The sequence below is a fragment of the Anneissia japonica genome, unplaced genomic scaffold, assembly GCF_011630105.1.
Source record: "Anneissia japonica isolate Jap-2015-1 unplaced genomic scaffold, ASM1163010v1 scaffold881_len296186_cov127, whole genome shotgun sequence".
In the NCBI taxonomy this organism is placed as follows: domain Eukaryota; kingdom Metazoa; phylum Echinodermata; class Crinoidea; order Comatulida; family Comatulidae; genus Anneissia; species Anneissia japonica.
The window spans coordinates 116,304-135,118 of NW_022722366.1; the positions used below are offsets into that span (position 1 = coordinate 116,304).

The 18,815-nt window shown below is 33.2% G+C and overlaps 1 protein-coding gene across 6 annotated transcripts in view; it reads left to right on the plus strand.

The window, feature by feature from the left end:
- Positions 1-307: 307 nt before the first annotated feature.
- Positions 308-18,815, plus strand: part of LOC117111872 (early endosome antigen 1-like) — a 44,274-nt gene continuing 25,766 nt past the window's right edge. For 2 of the 6 annotated variants that reach the window (XM_033254882.1, XM_033254888.1), the window contains exons 1-14: positions 308-389; positions 2,330-2,389; positions 4,776-4,898; positions 9,917-10,051; positions 11,494-11,501; positions 11,773-11,830; positions 12,652-12,714; positions 14,148-14,193; positions 14,978-15,084; positions 15,496-15,582; positions 16,246-16,304; positions 16,663-16,803; positions 17,425-17,493; positions 18,077-18,320. In XM_033254882.1, the coding sequence (XP_033110773.1) occupies positions 339-389; positions 2,330-2,389; positions 4,776-4,898; positions 9,917-10,051; positions 11,494-11,501; positions 11,773-11,830; positions 12,652-12,714; positions 14,148-14,193; positions 14,978-15,084; positions 15,496-15,582; positions 16,246-16,304; positions 16,663-16,803; positions 17,425-17,493; positions 18,077-18,320 (1,251 nt within the window). In that variant the 5' untranslated portion in view covers positions 308-338. The remainder of the gene's footprint in view (positions 390-2,329; positions 2,390-4,775; positions 4,899-9,916; positions 10,052-11,493; positions 11,502-11,772; positions 11,831-12,651; positions 12,715-14,147; positions 14,194-14,977; positions 15,085-15,495; positions 15,583-16,245; positions 16,305-16,662; positions 16,804-17,424; positions 17,494-18,076; positions 18,321-18,815) is intronic. The other 4 variants (XM_033254883.1, XM_033254884.1, XM_033254885.1 and 1 more) reach the window with 4 other exon arrangements.

Here is an 18,815-nt window from a genome sequence, read left to right on the forward strand (position 1 = left end):
TATTATTATTATTATTATTATTATTATGTCTTTGCCATTAACATTATCATTGTTTCTCTGGTAGACATCTTGTACAGGGACATGTTTTTGCCTAACCAGTCTCATTACGTTTTGAGTGAAATAAAATTATGAATTACACCAAGGTCATCTATCGATAAAAACATCGATTCGATTAATTAACAGCAGCTTTTCCGATAGAAAACAGCAACTTTTTGGCACTGCGGCAGTGCCGATAGAAAACGGCAGCTGTTTGGCACGGCGGCAGTGCCGATAGAAAACAGCAGCTTTTTTTGGCACTGCGGCAGTGCCGATAGCCACTACCATCGAAATTTGTAAATATGGAAGCGTTACGCAGGTTTCGAAAGAAGACAAAAGATGCTGTAGAGAATGTATGCACTAAAATTCAGAATTATAGAACATATACCTTATTTTTACGTATATATTAAATGTTAGGCCCTAGGCAGGAATTTTTAGCTTTAGCTCTATCTAGGCCTGGCCCTAGCTAGGCTAGGCTGGGGCACAGTAGTGTAGGCCCTAGTAGGGCTAGCCCTGCCTAGGCTCTTAGTAGGCCTTGGCCTGGCTAGGCACGCGGCCGAAAACTTCCTTCAGCGTAGGCTAGGGCTAGGCTCAGGTCGCATCCTCCAGTGCATAGGCCTAGGGCTTAGGCCTAGGAATAAAAACCACAGGCTAGTGATCTGGAGATCATTGGTTCGAATCCACCCAAAAACAACTTGGGATTTTTTTCGCAATTTTTTCACAAGTACTGAGTATTCTAGTAGTAGTAGAAGTTCGTTGTGCTATTATCTAATAAGTAGCATACTTGTACTAGGCTAGGCCTACTACTAGACCTAGCTTTATTGCATGGAGTATATCTCGAAAACCGACTAAAATTTGCGCAGAAAACTGGCCCCATAAAGTCCTAATCTCCTGCAACTCGTGGGAGTCTTCCAGAAATCAGGATGGCCTCCCACACTCCTACCTACAAGCAAACTCCCTATATAGGGCCTAGTCAAAATTATTTAAAAATCTGAGAGTGCCATTCCCAGTTGAAGGTGCCATAATCATAAATTTTCTTACCTCAGCCCTATTTTTTAACATTTTTAGTAGAACGGTCAGTGGATCCATTCAAAATACTTTGCTTCAAAGTGCCGACAGCTTAATAGTTTATAATGTATGCACATCTATTATGTTTGATTGTACATTTTTATTTATGGGCATACTCCAAGCCACAGCAAGAAAAACAGCCAAATAAAAATCGTAATGATCAATGATCATAATGATCAAGTCACAAATACATATTTGTGATGTGAACTTTGACCCTGTATTTATAATACACCGAAATCTGTCTATTTAAAAAAAAATCAGTTCACAATGAAGGAGTTTTAGAAACAAAGTTTAAACTTTCTACTTACAATGATAATATGTGTAGCTGTGTACTTGTGTAAATTTCATAATTAATATTGAGTGTCTGCGGGGTCATCCGGTCAGTTAAAGTAGGGGGTATTTTTAGGGTCATTGGTCCTGCAACCATGTTTGACACCCCATCATACCTTCATTATTGCTCTAGTAGTAGTATGAGCATATTCATCACATGTTTCATTTTAAAGGATGATAAGATACTGCCCTCCGAAAAAGCGAAAATCTATTTTTGCACAATGCTGTGGGGGATTTTGTGCACATAACATTCTAATAAAATATGCTACCAAAATTTCAATGGTATTTCTTGAAAGAGGGGCCAAATTTCAGTCTATACAGCAATTTTCAACTTTTTGTCTTCATTATATCCGAAAGCTTCATAAAATAGTATAAAGTTAAAGGAGCCATTTCCGGCATGAAAAAGGGGGCATGGTACCTAAATTTCAAAATGTCATAACTTAAAAACCCCTTGGAAATTGAAGCTGAAATTTTGGATTCTTTCTTTCGACATATCAAGCTATTTTTAGAATTTTCTTCAGGAAAATCCAAAGGGGGCTTACATGGGAACTTCTACATTTCTGGCTGATTTGAGCTGGAATAACCCTTATGTCTTAACTTAAATGTATCTAGTCTGCTATGGAGGAGAAAACATACAGTATACCCCACTAAAATCTTATCTTGCCCCCCCACCACTTGTTTCTCCTCTCCAGATTTCAGACCCTGGCACCGCCAATGATAATGATTTGTGTTGTAATTAAATATACAGGGTTTTAATTTTTTTTTAAATACATTCAAAATCACAGTGCATAAACAATTATTGTACTTAATAATTCCGTAATGTACTGTATTCTTATTTTTGTTTTTTTGTCGCAAATTGAAGACGACTTCATTTTATGCCTGTTTTATCTTGCAGTCAAAACAAGGATCCCCTTCACATCAAGTTCAACAACAAACATCGAGTCATGATGTCTCGGTAAGTGAAGCCATAGCCTTGCTACATAATAAGGTGTTATAAGCCAGAGATTAAGAGCTAGGATGCTCTAATTTAACCCTTTCCAGTGTGCCCTATTACCATTGCCTGAGGCTGTACCAAAGCTGGGAAATTACATCATCTACACTAAATGTCGGGTTTTTACTGGGCGCAGGCATTTTATTTGGGATAAATACAGGAGGCCCTTTACAGAAATACTCTTACATCACACTCAAAATTCCTATAGAGGGCAGCCTAGCTATAAAATAATTATCATGAAAGCTATACAGGGCGTACGTACGACGCCCCTCGCTATAAAATATGGTCGAAGATGGCGTCGTCGCAACGCCATATGACTGGAAAGGGTTAAGATATAATTAAAGATTATCTAGTACATTATGTTTGATAATTATTGAATTGCTAAAATTGAAGGATTATGATTTTTATATTAAAAGAATTTACAATATTGTATGTACCGTAAAATCTCAAATAGAAGCCCAATGGGCCTAATCTCAAGAAAAAGCCAATCTTGAATTGAATCCCCCCCCCCCTTCTTTAGTTTGTAAAATTAGCCTTGAAAAGAAGCCTTCAAAGATAGCATGGACTTATTTTTTAGAGTAGCCTACAGTACATATGCTGTACATGAATTTCAAAGAAACAAAGTATAACAGTTATAAAATAGGAGTGTCCTGAAAGCTCAGACCACGAAAGCTAAGACCTAAGACCACGCGATATCAGACCCACTCGAAATATCAGACCCTGCAAATTAAGACCCTCAACTAAGTATGCCAGGATTTCCAGACAATAATACCTTTATTCGAAAGCTAACATAAAGGTATTATTGTCTAGAAATCCTGGCATCTTGAAAAAGAGCCCATATCCGAAGTTCGCCAAAAAAGAAAAAGCCCAGGGCTTCTATAAGAGGTTTTACTGTAGATTGTCTGCGAAAATATTTGGCATGTTATGCTCATCCCTAACCTAGAGAAATCAAGTGTGTATTGTTGTGTTCAATTAAAGGTATATTTGCAGTAGATTTATTTACTTTTTTTTTGTGCAAATTTACGAAGAAACAAATATAATGATAAAAACTTGACTGCACTTCAATATTAAAATCCTTTTTAAAAAGTCACTTTAAAAAATAATTGATGTCAACAAGTAATGTTTTAATATTATATTTCGCTCTTATTACAAATATAAAACTGTGCATCTTATAATGTTACAATATAAGCACTAAAAGTTTGTTTCAACAGGAAAAACTATAGAATTATTTTTAATCATTTATTTTTTTTTTTTTTTAGGAGTTGCATGATAAAATGTAAAGAAATTGTATGGTCTTCCTTTAATGTACTGTACCTTGTTATAGACATTATAATTAGCAATGCTTTAGTAACTGCAGTTGAACTTGTCTAAGTCAGATCCAAAATGCCATTAAAAAATTGTTCAACTTGGATAAAATTTGACTTAGGTTGGATTCGGACGTAAACTCAATTACATAGGTAATCTACTAATAACCTCAGGGCTAAATGTGATGGTCGTTCGGACGAGTAAAATAACAATCCATTTACCCATTAATTTGACGGAAGTTACGTATTTTACAAGCTTCTGCAAGGTCAGAATTCTGAATAGTTCGTGACCTGAGTGACGACCCTGTGTCAAATTAGCAATGTTTTCGTGGCAATTTCAATACTTCATACACAAATTTACGGTATTTCTGCTTACTTTCTATACAATTTTACTCATTTCCTTGCAATTATCCTTACAAATTGACGCCGAATTATGATTAACCCAGCCGACCTAACTATCATGACAACTTTTATATTGCTTCTCGACGACGGATTTGATCTAAACCAAGCCTTTCGACGAATACAACGACCAGCGTGGAAAGAAAGCTTGGGCAACAACGCGAAGAATCATGCAGCGTGGTCGCGAGCTTCTTTTTGTCCAGTGCAATCTGACCCGGCGTTGTTAACAAATCTGAAGGGTCAACTTGTGACCTGGGCCTTGTTACGGGTGATTAATTACGCCTTGAGGCAAGGTGTAATTGAAATTTCCAGTAAAAAAGGTGGGTTTTTGGGCCAGATGTTTTTCGAATTTTCTATACCCAGGGCCATTATTTAATTGCCGCACGCGACCGCTCAGCTGGTGGTACCCAGTTAAATTTTACTCGTCCGAATCGGCCCTTTTTTACACAGATTGTCAAATAATGGAAAACACAACAATTTGGCATGTAAAATAAGTTTGACTTAGAAATTATTCGAGTTTTGCAAGGCAGCTTTAGGCAAGTATATTCGAGTTTAATAGGCAAAGTTGACTTAGGCAAGTTTAACTGTATTGTGTGAGAGGAAACTGATGATCTTATTTTTAAAATTATGGAAATCCATCCCCGCAGGGTTTTATCTGCCCACAATGTATGATATCGCTGGGCTCAGCCGAAGAGTTGGAGAAACACTGGCAGACTGATCATAATTCTCCGCCCTTAGGCCTAAGTAACCGGGCCGGAGAAGAACCCAAGGTATTATCAGTGTTCGTAGATTGTTTGTCGGTCAGCACTTTGGCCTTGAAATGGCATCTTTTTTTGTTTTGTTTTAACCTCTGACAAGCATTTGATTGATAAAAGTCTTAATGTCATTAAATGTCTTGTGTGCCTGCTTTTTTGTTTGTAAATAAGGAGATGTAGTTTGAAACTCTAACTGGCCAAATTTCAGTGGTGTATCTAGGTTAGAGATTTTGGGTGCATGCCTCCCCCTATGAAATCTCGGGGCTCATAGTCCCTCCACTTAAAAATGCTTGAAGCAAAAATCACACTCATGTATAGATAAAAATCACCCCATATCACTGCATATATATATATATACAGTATTTGCAAGCTAGCTTCCCCTCACTTAATCAAGTCCCTCACAGTTCACTTCACCTTTGCAACCCCTAGCTTCCCCTCACTTAATCAAGTCCCTCACAGTTCACTTCACCTTTGCAACCCCATCCACTCCCTCACCCCCCCCCCCCCCCCCCCCGCTCCCCGCCCCCCCCCTCCTATTTTAGCATGGCACTTCACCCTATTTTTCTTCACCCAGTTTTGTACTTAATATTGCTTAGTGGATATTTCTTGCGAAGTTCTGACAAAACAACAGTGTATTGAAACATAACATCAATTTTTTTTTAATGCACATATTCTGGGCTAATGAATAACACATTTTGTTGTAAGGTTTTTAAAGACACTCCAGAAAGTTTCATTGGAGCTTGAAATCCTCAAACTGCCCATATCTCACCTGATCTCATCCCCATAAATAACTACTGGTGAAGAAATAAAAGCATAAATTAAACAACAAACAAGACAAACATGAAATGCCTTGCCAAACAGCACAAGTGACTTTAAAACAAAGGAAATTGATTTTAATTCCTGATTGACCTAAAACCTACTACCTATTACATCACTTTCACAGTTGTGTTTGAAAATTAGTTTAAACTAACTGAAAATACACTTTGAAATCAAGAATTAAAATTTTTTTTTATAATTAATGTTTTTATGTTAAAAAATTTTAATAATATGAGTTAACATTAATTATTTTAGTAGTAGAAGAAACTAACATTTTTTTTTATAGTTTTTGTAAAGTGCCTTTTTGTATGTATGTTAATGTCAATATCTACTATTGGTTGGCTGAAATAAAATTTAGTTTTAACGTATGATTGTATGTGTGTGTATGGATGTACAGTATATAGTGGAATTTATATAACACATATACCTATTGTCTCTATGCAAAAGTGGTGGTGAGGAAAAAAAATTATATTGTTGATAAAGGTAAATTCTTGAGGTAATAATTAATCTCCTCTTCGAGATTCCATCGCGATATCACTATTCTTCGCAGAAGTTTAGGGTGCTAACAACCCGAAAATATAATTTTATTTATTTGATAAAACATTATGATTAGTGTTGAGTTTGTTAAAAAAGAAGTTCATCTTTGGGTTGAATAGCAAGCATTTTAATTTTCAGCTACTCAACCTCACTGTAATCTTGTCATCTTGAAACAGAAGGAATTACGCTACATTTCAGCCAATCAGTATTAGACATCAACGAATGTTTATATTCTCCTTTAGTATGCATCTGGATGAATATGTACTCCTTAGTCTAGACACGAGTACTGACTCATTAATTATATTACTAATTGTTGTTTTAAATTGTCAGCACGGTTGTTTTTGTAATTAATAATTTTGAATCAATTATATAATAATAAATATATAATTGATAAATAATTTGCTTTTCTTTTTTTTAAATTTATTTGATAACCCAAGGCAACTGAGGTGTGTTCCATTTTTTAAACATTTTAGAGTTTGATTTATAATAATTACTGCATTGCTATTTTAATTTTCTGCTTGAATGTTTTTATTTTTTCAATGTTTAAACCTGTGTTCACACTATGAAATTTTATGTGACAAATATGCTTTAAAAGGTCTGTGCACACGTTCAGATTTAATGTGACAAACTTGTGTATTAACGTGCCCATATATATCATCAATGATATCTTGTACACCCAAATATGGGCAATCAGAGTTTTTTGTCACTTAAAATTTGAAGGTGTAAACAGAGCATTGTCATCATTAGGCCCATTTATGGGCACATCACACAATTTTGTCACATGATAATGTGGATACAGCTTAAGACACATGTTTCTTTACTTTTTTTGTATCATTGAGCATCTACTGTATAGATTGCATTTCTTGTCATATATTTGCAAGGTGAGGGCGCTATATTTTGGAGGGTTATTAAATGTGTTTTTCCAACATTCTACGTTCCAATTTATATTATATGAAGTTGGTGACAAGTCTTGAAATTAAGGAACCGGGGGTGTTCTTTTATGCCTAGGTTTTCCCAGGGATCAGCGCAGGGCTTTTTCATGCCATTTTAACCAACTGTCATTGTCATGTCACTGTCTTTGCCTTTTGCTTTGTACCTTTTTCGTCTGAATAAATCCAATCAGTGCTTGCAGGCTAATTGGAATGTGACAATTAGTCTTTGCATGTTTGGGATAAAATAAGGTGACATTATTGTTATAATTAGTATTAGTAATAATAATATTGAAAATAATGATAAATACTGTTATTATTTACTATAGTATTATCTTTTAGATTGTCTGCATGTTTGGGATATTTTAAGTATTGAATTTAAAATGTGGCATACATACAATTTTTATTTTAGTTTTTATTTGTGATGAATCTACCTCTATTTTTGATAATTTCTGTAAAAAATACATCATGAATGCTTGGGAGAAACGCTCACAACTAAAAAATTCACAACAGTAGTTTACTGTAAATGTATCTTTGCTTATCAAATTGTGTAATGTTAATTTTTATTTATTTTTTATTTATTTATTTAATTTTTTTTTTTTTTACCACAAGTGGACTCTACATCGTAGTCTGTATTCCTTAAGTTTAGTAGGTCTACCTTGTTATTATCTTTTTGTTGTAAGACTTTTTCATCTTTAGATTTTATATTTTGTAGGTTTAGTTATTTTAACCATTTACTTTTACAGTTGACCTGTAAATATTTCTGAGTATGAAATGCGATGTGAAATGCGATGTGAAATGTGATCTCATCTAATTTCATATGTTATTTTTCTACCTTTCTTTAATTTTGTAATATTATTTACAGTCGATTGTTATTTATTTTGTTTGTTAAATTTTCCCCCTTTTTTTTGTTTTTGTTTGTACAAACGCTTATGGAAATAGACGAAAATTGAGGGGTTCTTATGGGAACTTATTAAATTCTAAAGGCACTTTTTGAATGAAAAAGATTATATAAGGACATTACGAATAGTGGATAGGTGAAAAAGATAATCGTCCAGAGAACATGGCTCATGACAAGAATGCTGTGAATATTTACATAACAGCAAAGTGGCAGATGCAATTAGTGGTGGGGGGTAGTGGTTAGCTTGTTGGCCATCGGCCAATTGAGATGAGTAGGATGGCAGGATCATTGTATTTTTTTCTCGAAAACTGAGATGAGAATGTGCTAATGCAATTTTATATTTGACCTAATAAGAATTTGATTCCACACTGCAGCTCAAATCATGCCAAAACCACAGTCCCAGAATTGATTAGATTATTGACTTGCTAAAAATAAAAATCTTATGAAATTATTAAGGGGGCACTTATTCAAATTAGAAGGGGTGCTTATTCAAACTGGGCGCTTAAGGAAATTTTCATGTTAGGAGGGCCGGTTATTCAAATGGGGTGCTTATTCAAACGGGGCGCTTATTCGCGAGAGTACGGTATTGGAACAAAAAGAAATTGGCTTTCTTTAATACTTTTTGGTCAATTATTATTACTATTCATTAGGTAGATGAAACAGATTTAACATTTTGCATGTGTTTATTTCTTGATACAGTCTCTATAGCAACACACACATTCATCTTCTTTTAAAGATGTATTATTTAATTTTTACTCAGAATTTCCTATTCTAGCACTTTTCAAAAAAGGGTGTCTTAATTGCATGTTTTTTACTTAAATTCATTTTGAAGTGTTCAGTAGAAATAGCAACATTTTGCATTTTTTTAAATTGTTCTTTTTTTATTGGATATATGAAAGATTACTTTAATAAAAAAAAAGTCATAACTTGCTCTGCTTATTGTAACTAATCCTTATTTTACTGTTGAGTGTTAATTTTCTTTTCATATTTTGATCTCTCTTTTATTACTGTGTATATTATATACTTCCCTGATGTTTTTCTCAATAGAATCATATACTACACATTATAATCTTTTTCGTAATAACGTTTGCATCTCCTTGCAACTAAGGAAATGCACAATATTATAACAATATAACACTAAATCAAACATTAATATAGAGCATCCTTAAAAATTCTACAATAGTAAGAAAAGTAACGTATGTTCTCGCATAGAACACAAGGCTTAAATTAGCAAATTACGATCTATAAAGAGAGGGTCGTCTATGCACAACACATACAACTTTTGAATTTTTAATGTTCGTCTTGTGCATGGATTGTTTGTAACACGCGAATTTACTCCTTAAATGAAGTTACAAACTGTTAGAGTGTGAATGAACATAATTGTAAACATGTGGAAATATGATTTCGATGAACATTTAGAAGCCCATAAGATGGTACATTGTAAAGATTGGTCCTACATTTGGCTCCGTTATTCCCTAGCTAGATACAGTAAAAGATCATAAAAAGTAGCAAAAAATATGAATACCAATAATGAAACCGGGTCTTTTACGCATGACGTACAAAAATTGTCCAAAAATCATCTTAAACTCGAGGTCGCCTTATACGCGAGTATATAAGTTAAACACCGAATAGATTACTGTTGCTATTGAAGTAGGCATTTTTCCCAGGAAGAGAAATGGCCGTCATTGGCGGGATCCATTGACAATATACTGATGGTGCTGGTTTAAATCCAAATGAAAACTGGCTTGACAGAATTCTTTGGACAACACAGTAGCTTCTGCAAACATGTCTTTTCTTTTTAATAATTTGATTATTGTATTTTAGTTTTTTTTTTTTTTTTGCTACTTTAGGGGTTTATCTGCCCCCAGTGCATGACCTCATTAAATTCTGCTGAAGATTTACAATTACACTGGGAGAATGTTCATGGTGTTGCTAGTGGTTCCCTGCCTGCTGCTAACAAAGACAAACTGAATAATGTACCAGAGGTAGGCCTCTTGTTTGGTAGACAATGTTGGTGGTGATTGCGATCAAGAAAATGATGCAGACCTGCCAACCCTTGGGTCATAAAAATCCTGAGATTTATTTAAGAATCTTAAAAAATTCTGGAGATTTACCAAAAAATTTGGAGGTTTCCAGAATTAACCAAAAGATGATGCAAGACACCAAACATACATTGAATAATAACGATCAAATCAATCAAATGATGCCCATGCTGCATTTTTGGCCGTTAACAGAACTAGTCCATGGCACCTGGCTTTTGGGGAAAACCCGGGTTATAAATCCTGCTAGTTTGTTGAATAGCGATGGGTTCTTAAATTATTTATTGCCACTGAAACCCATGAGATGAAGTGAGTGATTGTAATGGGTTTCTTGTTTACATTCCAATGGCTATATGTTTGCTGGCCAGGACTCTCTTGTTAACTCCCAATGGACATTCTTAAAACCAATTAAAGTTAAGTTTATGGAGCTGCTAACAGCTCCCTCTGGACCATCTGACAGGTCACTCTCAACTATCAGACAGCTCACTATGTACCATCTCTGCTAACAGGGACTTTTGCCTCATGCTAAATCGGAGTATTTTTGGGGAGAAAGGGGTGGCCTGTGAAAATCGGGTGAAAATTACATTCGATGGGGAGAACTGGAGATTTGTTTAAATATCGGGTGACACCCGACAGGATCGGGTGAGTTGGCAGGTCTGATGATGGTTATGATCAAGTTAGTGTGATTATGATCAAGTTGGTGGCAATAATAATTGGTCCTTGTTCAGGTTGGTTATAATCAAGTTGGTGGCGATTATGATCAAGTTGGTGGTGATTATGATGAAGTTGGTGATGATTATGATCAAGTTGGGGGTGATTATGATCAAGTTGTTGGTAATTATGATCATGTAGAAGTGGATTATGATAAAGTTGGTGTTGTTGATCAAATTGGTGATGATTACGATCAAAGTTATGGTGAATATGCGGTCATGGTTATGATCATGTTGGTGTTGATGATCAAGTTGATTGATACAATAATGTTGGTATTGATTGTGATCAAAAGCTGATAATGATGATCAAGGTAGTGGTGATTATTGATCATAATGCTGGTGTTAACGAAGTTGGTGGTGATTATGATCATGTTGGTGATGATTATGACCAAGTTGGTGGTAATTTTGATCATGTTGAAGTGAATTACAGTATGATCAAGTTGGTGATGTTGATGATTACTTGGTGGTGATTATGATCATGTTGGTGTTGATTATGATAAGTTGGTGTTGATTGTGATCAAAAGGTGGTTGAAATGATGATCAAGGGGTGGTCATCATAAAATTTAGTGGTATTAAAGTTCAAGTTGGTGGAACTTATAATTTAATAATAATATTGACCATGATAATTTCTAAGATGATGTTTTTTCTCTTTTCTTTCTGCTCAATCCTGCCGTTTAGCAGAATCGGTAAGCATGTTTATACATTACATATGAATACAATACATATGTTTTAGCAGGGAACAGTGAATTTTTAGGACCCACCTAATTTATTACCTAAAGAATTAATATTTAGTACAGTATGATAAATAAAAACAGCTTTTGAAAAGATTAAAATGTAATGATTTTGTCCAACAAAGGAAATAATGTTTTATTTTAAAGCTAAATATATTATTTTAGATTTTTATTTGAATTATATAATATTGTTTTACACATATTGAGTTTTTTTCCCTTTTTTCAGTGGCGGAGATGTTCTTGCACTTAGGCAAGAAGTTGATGATCTTAGAGTTACATTACAGGTAAAAACAAGACTGTTTCTTGACTATAAAATATAATTAAAATCTAAATCCAATTGATTTTATTATTTCATTGCATCAAAATATCAACTATTATTAAGTGTGTTAATGATTGCAGATTTTTATAAAGTCAAATACAGTATAAATATATGTACTATGTATTGACCATCAGCACAATACTACTACATCACTTCAGTCTTTCAAATCTGTCATTGTAAATACTTAATCTTTTCCCTTTTTGTCAGGTCAAGAAAAGATTCTCTTTTTTCTTCATCATCTTGCCATTTGTAACAATGTAAACAAATGCTATCCTGTTGCATATAAAGCAAATGTGAGATGTGCAAATAACAATTCGCACATCAAACATTTGCATTGAAATTCACATTGAAATTAACATATATTTGATTATACTGTATATAAGCCAATTACTAACAGTGCACTGAATTGAAAAAAACTACAAAATAATAATAATATTAATATAATAATAATAATAATAATAATAATAATAATTTAATAAATTTAAAATCATAAATCTAAAATCAAACTTGGAGAAATTTATGGATGGTCCACAATGTCTTGATAAAACTCTGCACCTGCACTAATATACAGTACTCAGATGTGAGGTTCTGTGCAGTAAGCCATACAGATACAGATACAATACATAGTACATATATACATGATCCATATTCTCCCATAATGATAATCATAATATGATAATCACAGTTATCATCTAATAGAATTTTTTAATTTCTCATTATCATACAGTACTTTTAAATAATCATGTTATCATGCATTTATTCATTTTAACCATCCAATCATATCAGGAGGAAAAATGGTATGCAGATGAACTTAAAAAAGAAGTAGAGAAATTAAGCCAAGGGAGGTTGGTAAGTATATTAATACCAGTTGTCGTCATTATTAAGCATGCATTACATATTTTATTATTTCCTGCATGCACATTAATACAAATAAGCTCCCGGCAGGGGCGTGTGTCTACATGCCCTATAATGCCTTAAACTGATGTTTATTAATGAAGTATCCACATGGGATTCGGTTATCAGGAAATGTGTGGTTGTGTATTTTTTTTTTTTATGGTTTTTGTACAGTACTTAAGATGTCACATGACCCACATTACCCATCATGCACCTGACCTCCACCAGATTTACTTTTTCCGCCATCTTTAATTGCCAGATCATAACATAGTGTCTTATTTGCCCCCTAGGGGGCATAGACACAAAAATTGGATAATCTGTTTTGTATTCTATTGCATTATTATATTATTTAAAGCCAGACTACAGAGGAAATTTTTTTATTTTTTTTATTATATGTTATACTAATTTTTATAAGACACAAAAAGCATATTTGACGAAAAACTCAGAAGCACTTTAATATGAGATACAGATTTTTCAATATTTAAAGAACAGTGAAAAGGGGGTAACCACCCATTTTTCCACCTTTCCCCCTCCCTCCAGTTTATCAACAATTCAAAATCTGTATCTCATTAACTGCTTCCGAGTTTTTTTTGTCAAGTATACCTTTTGTGTCTCAGAAAAATCAGTTATACAACATATAAAAAATAAAAATAAAAATTCTTCTAAAGCGTAGATTTAACGGCTGATGGTTGTACACTGTTTTCCCACATTTACCTAGGCTTGATATGCTGCAACATTAGTGTCTAAATCCAGGCATACACTGCGCGTTAAGGTAGTTGGTTGAGATGATCCCTTGGGGAACACAACACGACGAGGCACTCGCAGCAGACCGTTTTTTAATGATAATCCTCTCATGCTGGATTGCTGCTGACAATCAGCATAGGTTTACAGAGTTGCATTGTTTACACTTTCAAAGAGCAGAGATAGATTTTGTTGGTCGACAGTCGTAGCGACACATATTGCATGCCTATGCGTCATAACAAGTTGTTAGTTAATTTGAGCTCTGGATTTAGCAAAGCAAACACATGCGCTATATAGTTGCATATTAGGCTTTTACAAATCAAGTTTGTAAAATATGTAGTTTGTTGGTTTGCCATCAAGTCAAGACTGAATATATAATATGCTTTTATTTAAAAGTAATTGATCAACAATATGTCTCTATAGTAAAAATTATATGATTATTTTGTTTTAAAATCTTATTTTTTTCTATATCCATATTCATCCTGGTTTCAGATATACCCATCAAAATTATATTTTTCAAACCTAAGTATTATTGTGAAAGTATTTTATAGTAAAAACATTGATATGGTAGATATAATATTGACAAATATTAATTTAAAAAAAAGAAAAATCCTGATTAACTTTTATGGTTTCTTTGATGTTTAAAGGGCGATAGCAATGGATCACAGAAAGATGAATCAAATTCAGCTTTGTGTAAGTAAATATTGTTTTTTTTTGTATGTAATAATAATAATAATGGTCGACTTATAGAGCCCATGTCATAGAGACCTCTAAGCGCTTAACATAAATAAGAATACAAATATAATGACACTTAACTAATCCTACTCCTTAAACTAAGCATGGTTTGTTGTTGATGATGTGCCTATATATGGTCGTGGTATGATGTCATCATGACATGTCATATGTTTTGTCAACTGAAATTTGATAGTCTTGTACAGATATATGGAGTCAGAATAATATTTTTTAAAAATACACTCAAAATAAAGGCTTTGATGGCTGCTTGGAGGCCCTATCTTGGAATCAATTTCTAGGTACCTAGCCACCTGCAGCAGAATAAATGTGTAACCTGTTGCTTTGCTTTTGTCGCCTAGGGAGGGGCCCAGGAATGCATTAGAGTGGTTGTGAATGGTGACCCCCTTAGAGAATTTGCATTTTGTTGTGTGAGATTGTCATGACTTTTCAAAATGTTTGTGCAAATCCTTTATAAACAGAAGCCTACCTAATACCATACCCTAAATAAAAATGTTGTTATTAAAAGAATTGGCTAAATGTCATCTGTTTTTGTCACACTGATGAGTTCTTTATTAAACCTCAATTGATTTAAATGTCAAGAGAAACTAACGGAAATATACATAAATTTGAGTGACCCCCCCCCCCATTTTGATTATTTCCATTAGCACATTAAACCACTGAGTTTTTTTTAATCCCCAATTGAGCAATTAATTTATAATGGAGCTGTATTTTTTTTTTTTTTCAGTAACATCTGAAGTCCTTTTGTTGCGAAAGCAGTTAGCTGAGTCCATGGAAAATGCAAGTTCACTCAAACAACAGAAAGACAATGTTGAGCAAAAAACTGCTTTGTTGGTAGGTTACAATTACAAAGTTTTTAATGATAAATATAAGTCTGTATCTATTTACCTCACTTCTTACCAACATATCTACTATATCCATTTAACTGTCTTTATACCAATGTAACATTATTATTGCTATAAAACTATAATACAGGTCTCCCTAAAGACCCCTCCAATTAAAGACCAACCTCCTGTTAAAGACCGCTTTTACCGGTCCCATATTACAAATATATTTTATTATTATTCTAATTGAAAGTTTATTATTATTTTAATTGAGACCAAAGCTGCTAAAGACCATGGAACCCTGGTCCCAAAAGTAGTAATTATTTGGAGGTAGACCTGTAATAATAATAGCTCCCTATGTATCTGACTGATTAGACAATAATATATTAATGAATGCTATTTTTTTCTGTTCATACTCTAGGCTGGAGAGACAGCCAGCCTGAAATCCCAAGTGGATGAGGAGAGAGGTCACAGGATTGGCCTAGAGGAAAAGCTTAAACAGTCTGAGGTAAGTGCTGTAAATCAGTGGGGGCGCTTAAGCCCCCCATTAGACAACTCAAATCTCACTACCCCACCGGCCAAAGCTCGTCGGGCAGTTGACCCAAAAAAGGAAACAACCATAGCCTTGAACAGTCTATATCTCTGAAATATTTTTGTGATAGCTAATTTAATACTATTCCTTTGAAGACAAAATGCCAACATTTAAACACCTTTAAATGCATTCTGAAGGTCTTAATTTTCTATTTTTTTTTCTTGTGTACGGAGGGATACAGCCTCTCTCAAACCCACCCCGCAGAGAGCCACACCCTCTGTAAAAATGTAAATTTGTGGGAGAAAAAAAAATTAAATCATAAGAATGTCTAGATTTTGAGTCAGTCGAGTTAGGGCAACATGAAGTTTTGTTTGTTTTTTTTTTTTTTTTTTTTTTTTGTTTGTTCCATTTTTTAAAGCTTGGTTTCTATAAAAATCGCTACACGCTATCTCCGACTCCTTTGGCGACACTGATTGGTCAGTTGAATCTGGGAGCGTTTCCGACTGCGTTGGGGATGGCTACACAGTACAAGGATTGCGGTGGAAACGCTGTAGCGACAGTGGAGCGATTGTATAGAATCTGAGCTTAACTCCCTGCAAAGCTGGATTAACAAACTACATTTGCTTCTTCTCATACTAGATTGAAGTTGTAGATACTCGTGCTCAGCTGCGAGCTGTCGAGTCGCAGCTTCTTCAGAGGTATATTTTGTGTTATTTGATAGTTTTTGAATTAATGAAATGTGCTAAATTGATAATAAATATTAAGATATTAGGATAGACTATTAAGTTCTATTAATGTTATATTATTATTATTAATATTAATATTTATTATTTTATTGGTATTATTATTATTATTATTATTATTATTATTATTATTGGTCATCCCCTGGCCAACAACAAAACAATAAAATATATAAAACATGAAAATATATGATTAAAAAGATAAAATTTAAACATTATAATGTGATAAGCTTGATTAATTTGCCTTTTTCTTTTTTTTATATTTGGTAGAACCTCTAAGATTTTCTAAATTTATTTTTACTTTATTCCTCATTAGACCCGGCGCTGATGATGTCGTCGTTTTGAAAAAAGAATTAGTCTCTGTGCAGATGCTTATGGATAATTTGACCCAAGAGAGTGAATCAGAGAAGAATATTCTAAAGAATCAGTTAGAGGAACTTGAGTCTAAATTTGAAAAGTATATATGGTTTTATTCTTGATTTTAGTTTTTAGATTACTAATATCATATCTTGCTAACAGTAACATGTAATTTTTTATTTACAGGCTGCACGACTGGTATGTTAGACATACATCTGGAAATCATTGTAAAGAAAGTGGAAAATAAATAAAGACATGAAAATAACATGATGAAATGTAGTTTAATTAAATTGCATAATAAGGGGATTTTAATTTATTTATTTATTTATTTATTTATTCTTTATACTGGGTTACCTCTTCAGTAAGAAGTTACTGTTCTCCCAGAGGGCCCAGTACACATAAAACATTAAAATCTCAAGAAAAACAACACAGAACATCCAAAAAAAAAACAAACACAAATTAAGTAAAAAATTACCTACCCCTTGATTTTTTCCTTTTATTTATTACATACTGTACTGTACATTCAAATAGGTTTTTATAAAAAAAACGTAAAAATACAGGACATTATGATTAACACTTGTGTAATATATACAGTACATTAGGGTTTAATTCTAACAAATAATAACCATATAAATATGCAAGGTAACTTGTTTATAATCAGCACCTAATGAAGCCAACAAGGAATTGTAAAATTCATAGTTCGATTTTTTTCTTTTTTTAGAGTCGGTAATGAACTAGAGGAAACAAAGAATTTACTATCAAATGCTCCAAAGACTGAAGAGTTAGAACTGTAAGTATTTTAGATACAATAAATATGAATAGAAAAAAGAAAATAAATAGGTCAAAATATTTTACTTTACAGTAGCAAGGATGGGCAGATAAAGTTATCACTAAAGATCATAAGCAAATCTTAGATGAAGATTTAATGTTTCAAATGTTGTTGCAAAACTTTCATACACTGCCTTTATACCACCATATCCTTAGTTGAATTGTAGTGTTACATTTTACAAATGTTTGGAGATGCACAGTAATATAGAGAGCTTTTTGTTTAGCTTGGGATCATATTAATCTATTGAACCGAATGATTTATTTTATTATGATCAGCTATTTTTATTACTCTATTATGAGAATTATTGCTTTATGAAACTAGAAAATTTTTTCAAAAATTTAATATTTATTGATTTTATATCATTATTTAAAAGCAATACTTTTTTTCACAAATAAGGCATATTGTAGCAAACTGGCTAAGTTGTAGCAAAAATTGTAATTCAAGTTTTTTTTTTCTCATAAAGTTCACCAAGCTATGTAAAAAGCTGGGAAAAAAAAAAAAAAAAAATAATTTGTTTTCAAACATAAACAATTTTTCGTGACAGATTAAAAAGTAGTTTAAGTATAACAAGCAGCGGCAGTCAACAGATACAAGAACAAATGCAGCTAAACAACCAGAGAAATATTGAACTACAGGAACAGGTCTCTAAGATGGAGAGTCTGGTGAAAGAGAAGGAAGCAGCACTGGAGAGGCAGCAGAAAGACATGCAATTTACGCAAGAACAACAGGAGCACCAGTTACTAGAGAAGACCGCCAATCTGAACAGACTTCAAGAGGAGTTGCAACAGGTTCGTGGACAAGGCATCATTTTTTTGTTTTCGTTTTTACTGTTCTGTTGCCTGTTCCATGATTAGCTGTTGAAATAATAATATAAAAGCTATTTTCTTTCTAGGTCTCTTAGGTCAAGTAATGTAGAAAAATGTATTACACTACACTCACCCACTGGGCAAGACTTTTTTTATACCTTGTTTCCCAAATTTATTTTTTTAAGATCGTCAGAAGAAGTGGAAGAAAAATAAAAATAAAATTTTTTTTATCTTTTTTTATTTTTTTTATTTTTTGCCAAAAACAGCAACACGGAGGAGAAAATAACAATAACATTTTATTGGTGAATGTAAACAGTGTAGTAATGGGATAATTAAATGCTTTAAATTTATATAATTAGAAAGAAATATTCATATCTTATTTTTGGAGATTTCAAAGCAGCAGCAGGAAGCTTATTAAAAAATTTTTTTTTTTTATTTTTCAAAATTTCCATTTTTTCTTGGCATTCATATAATATC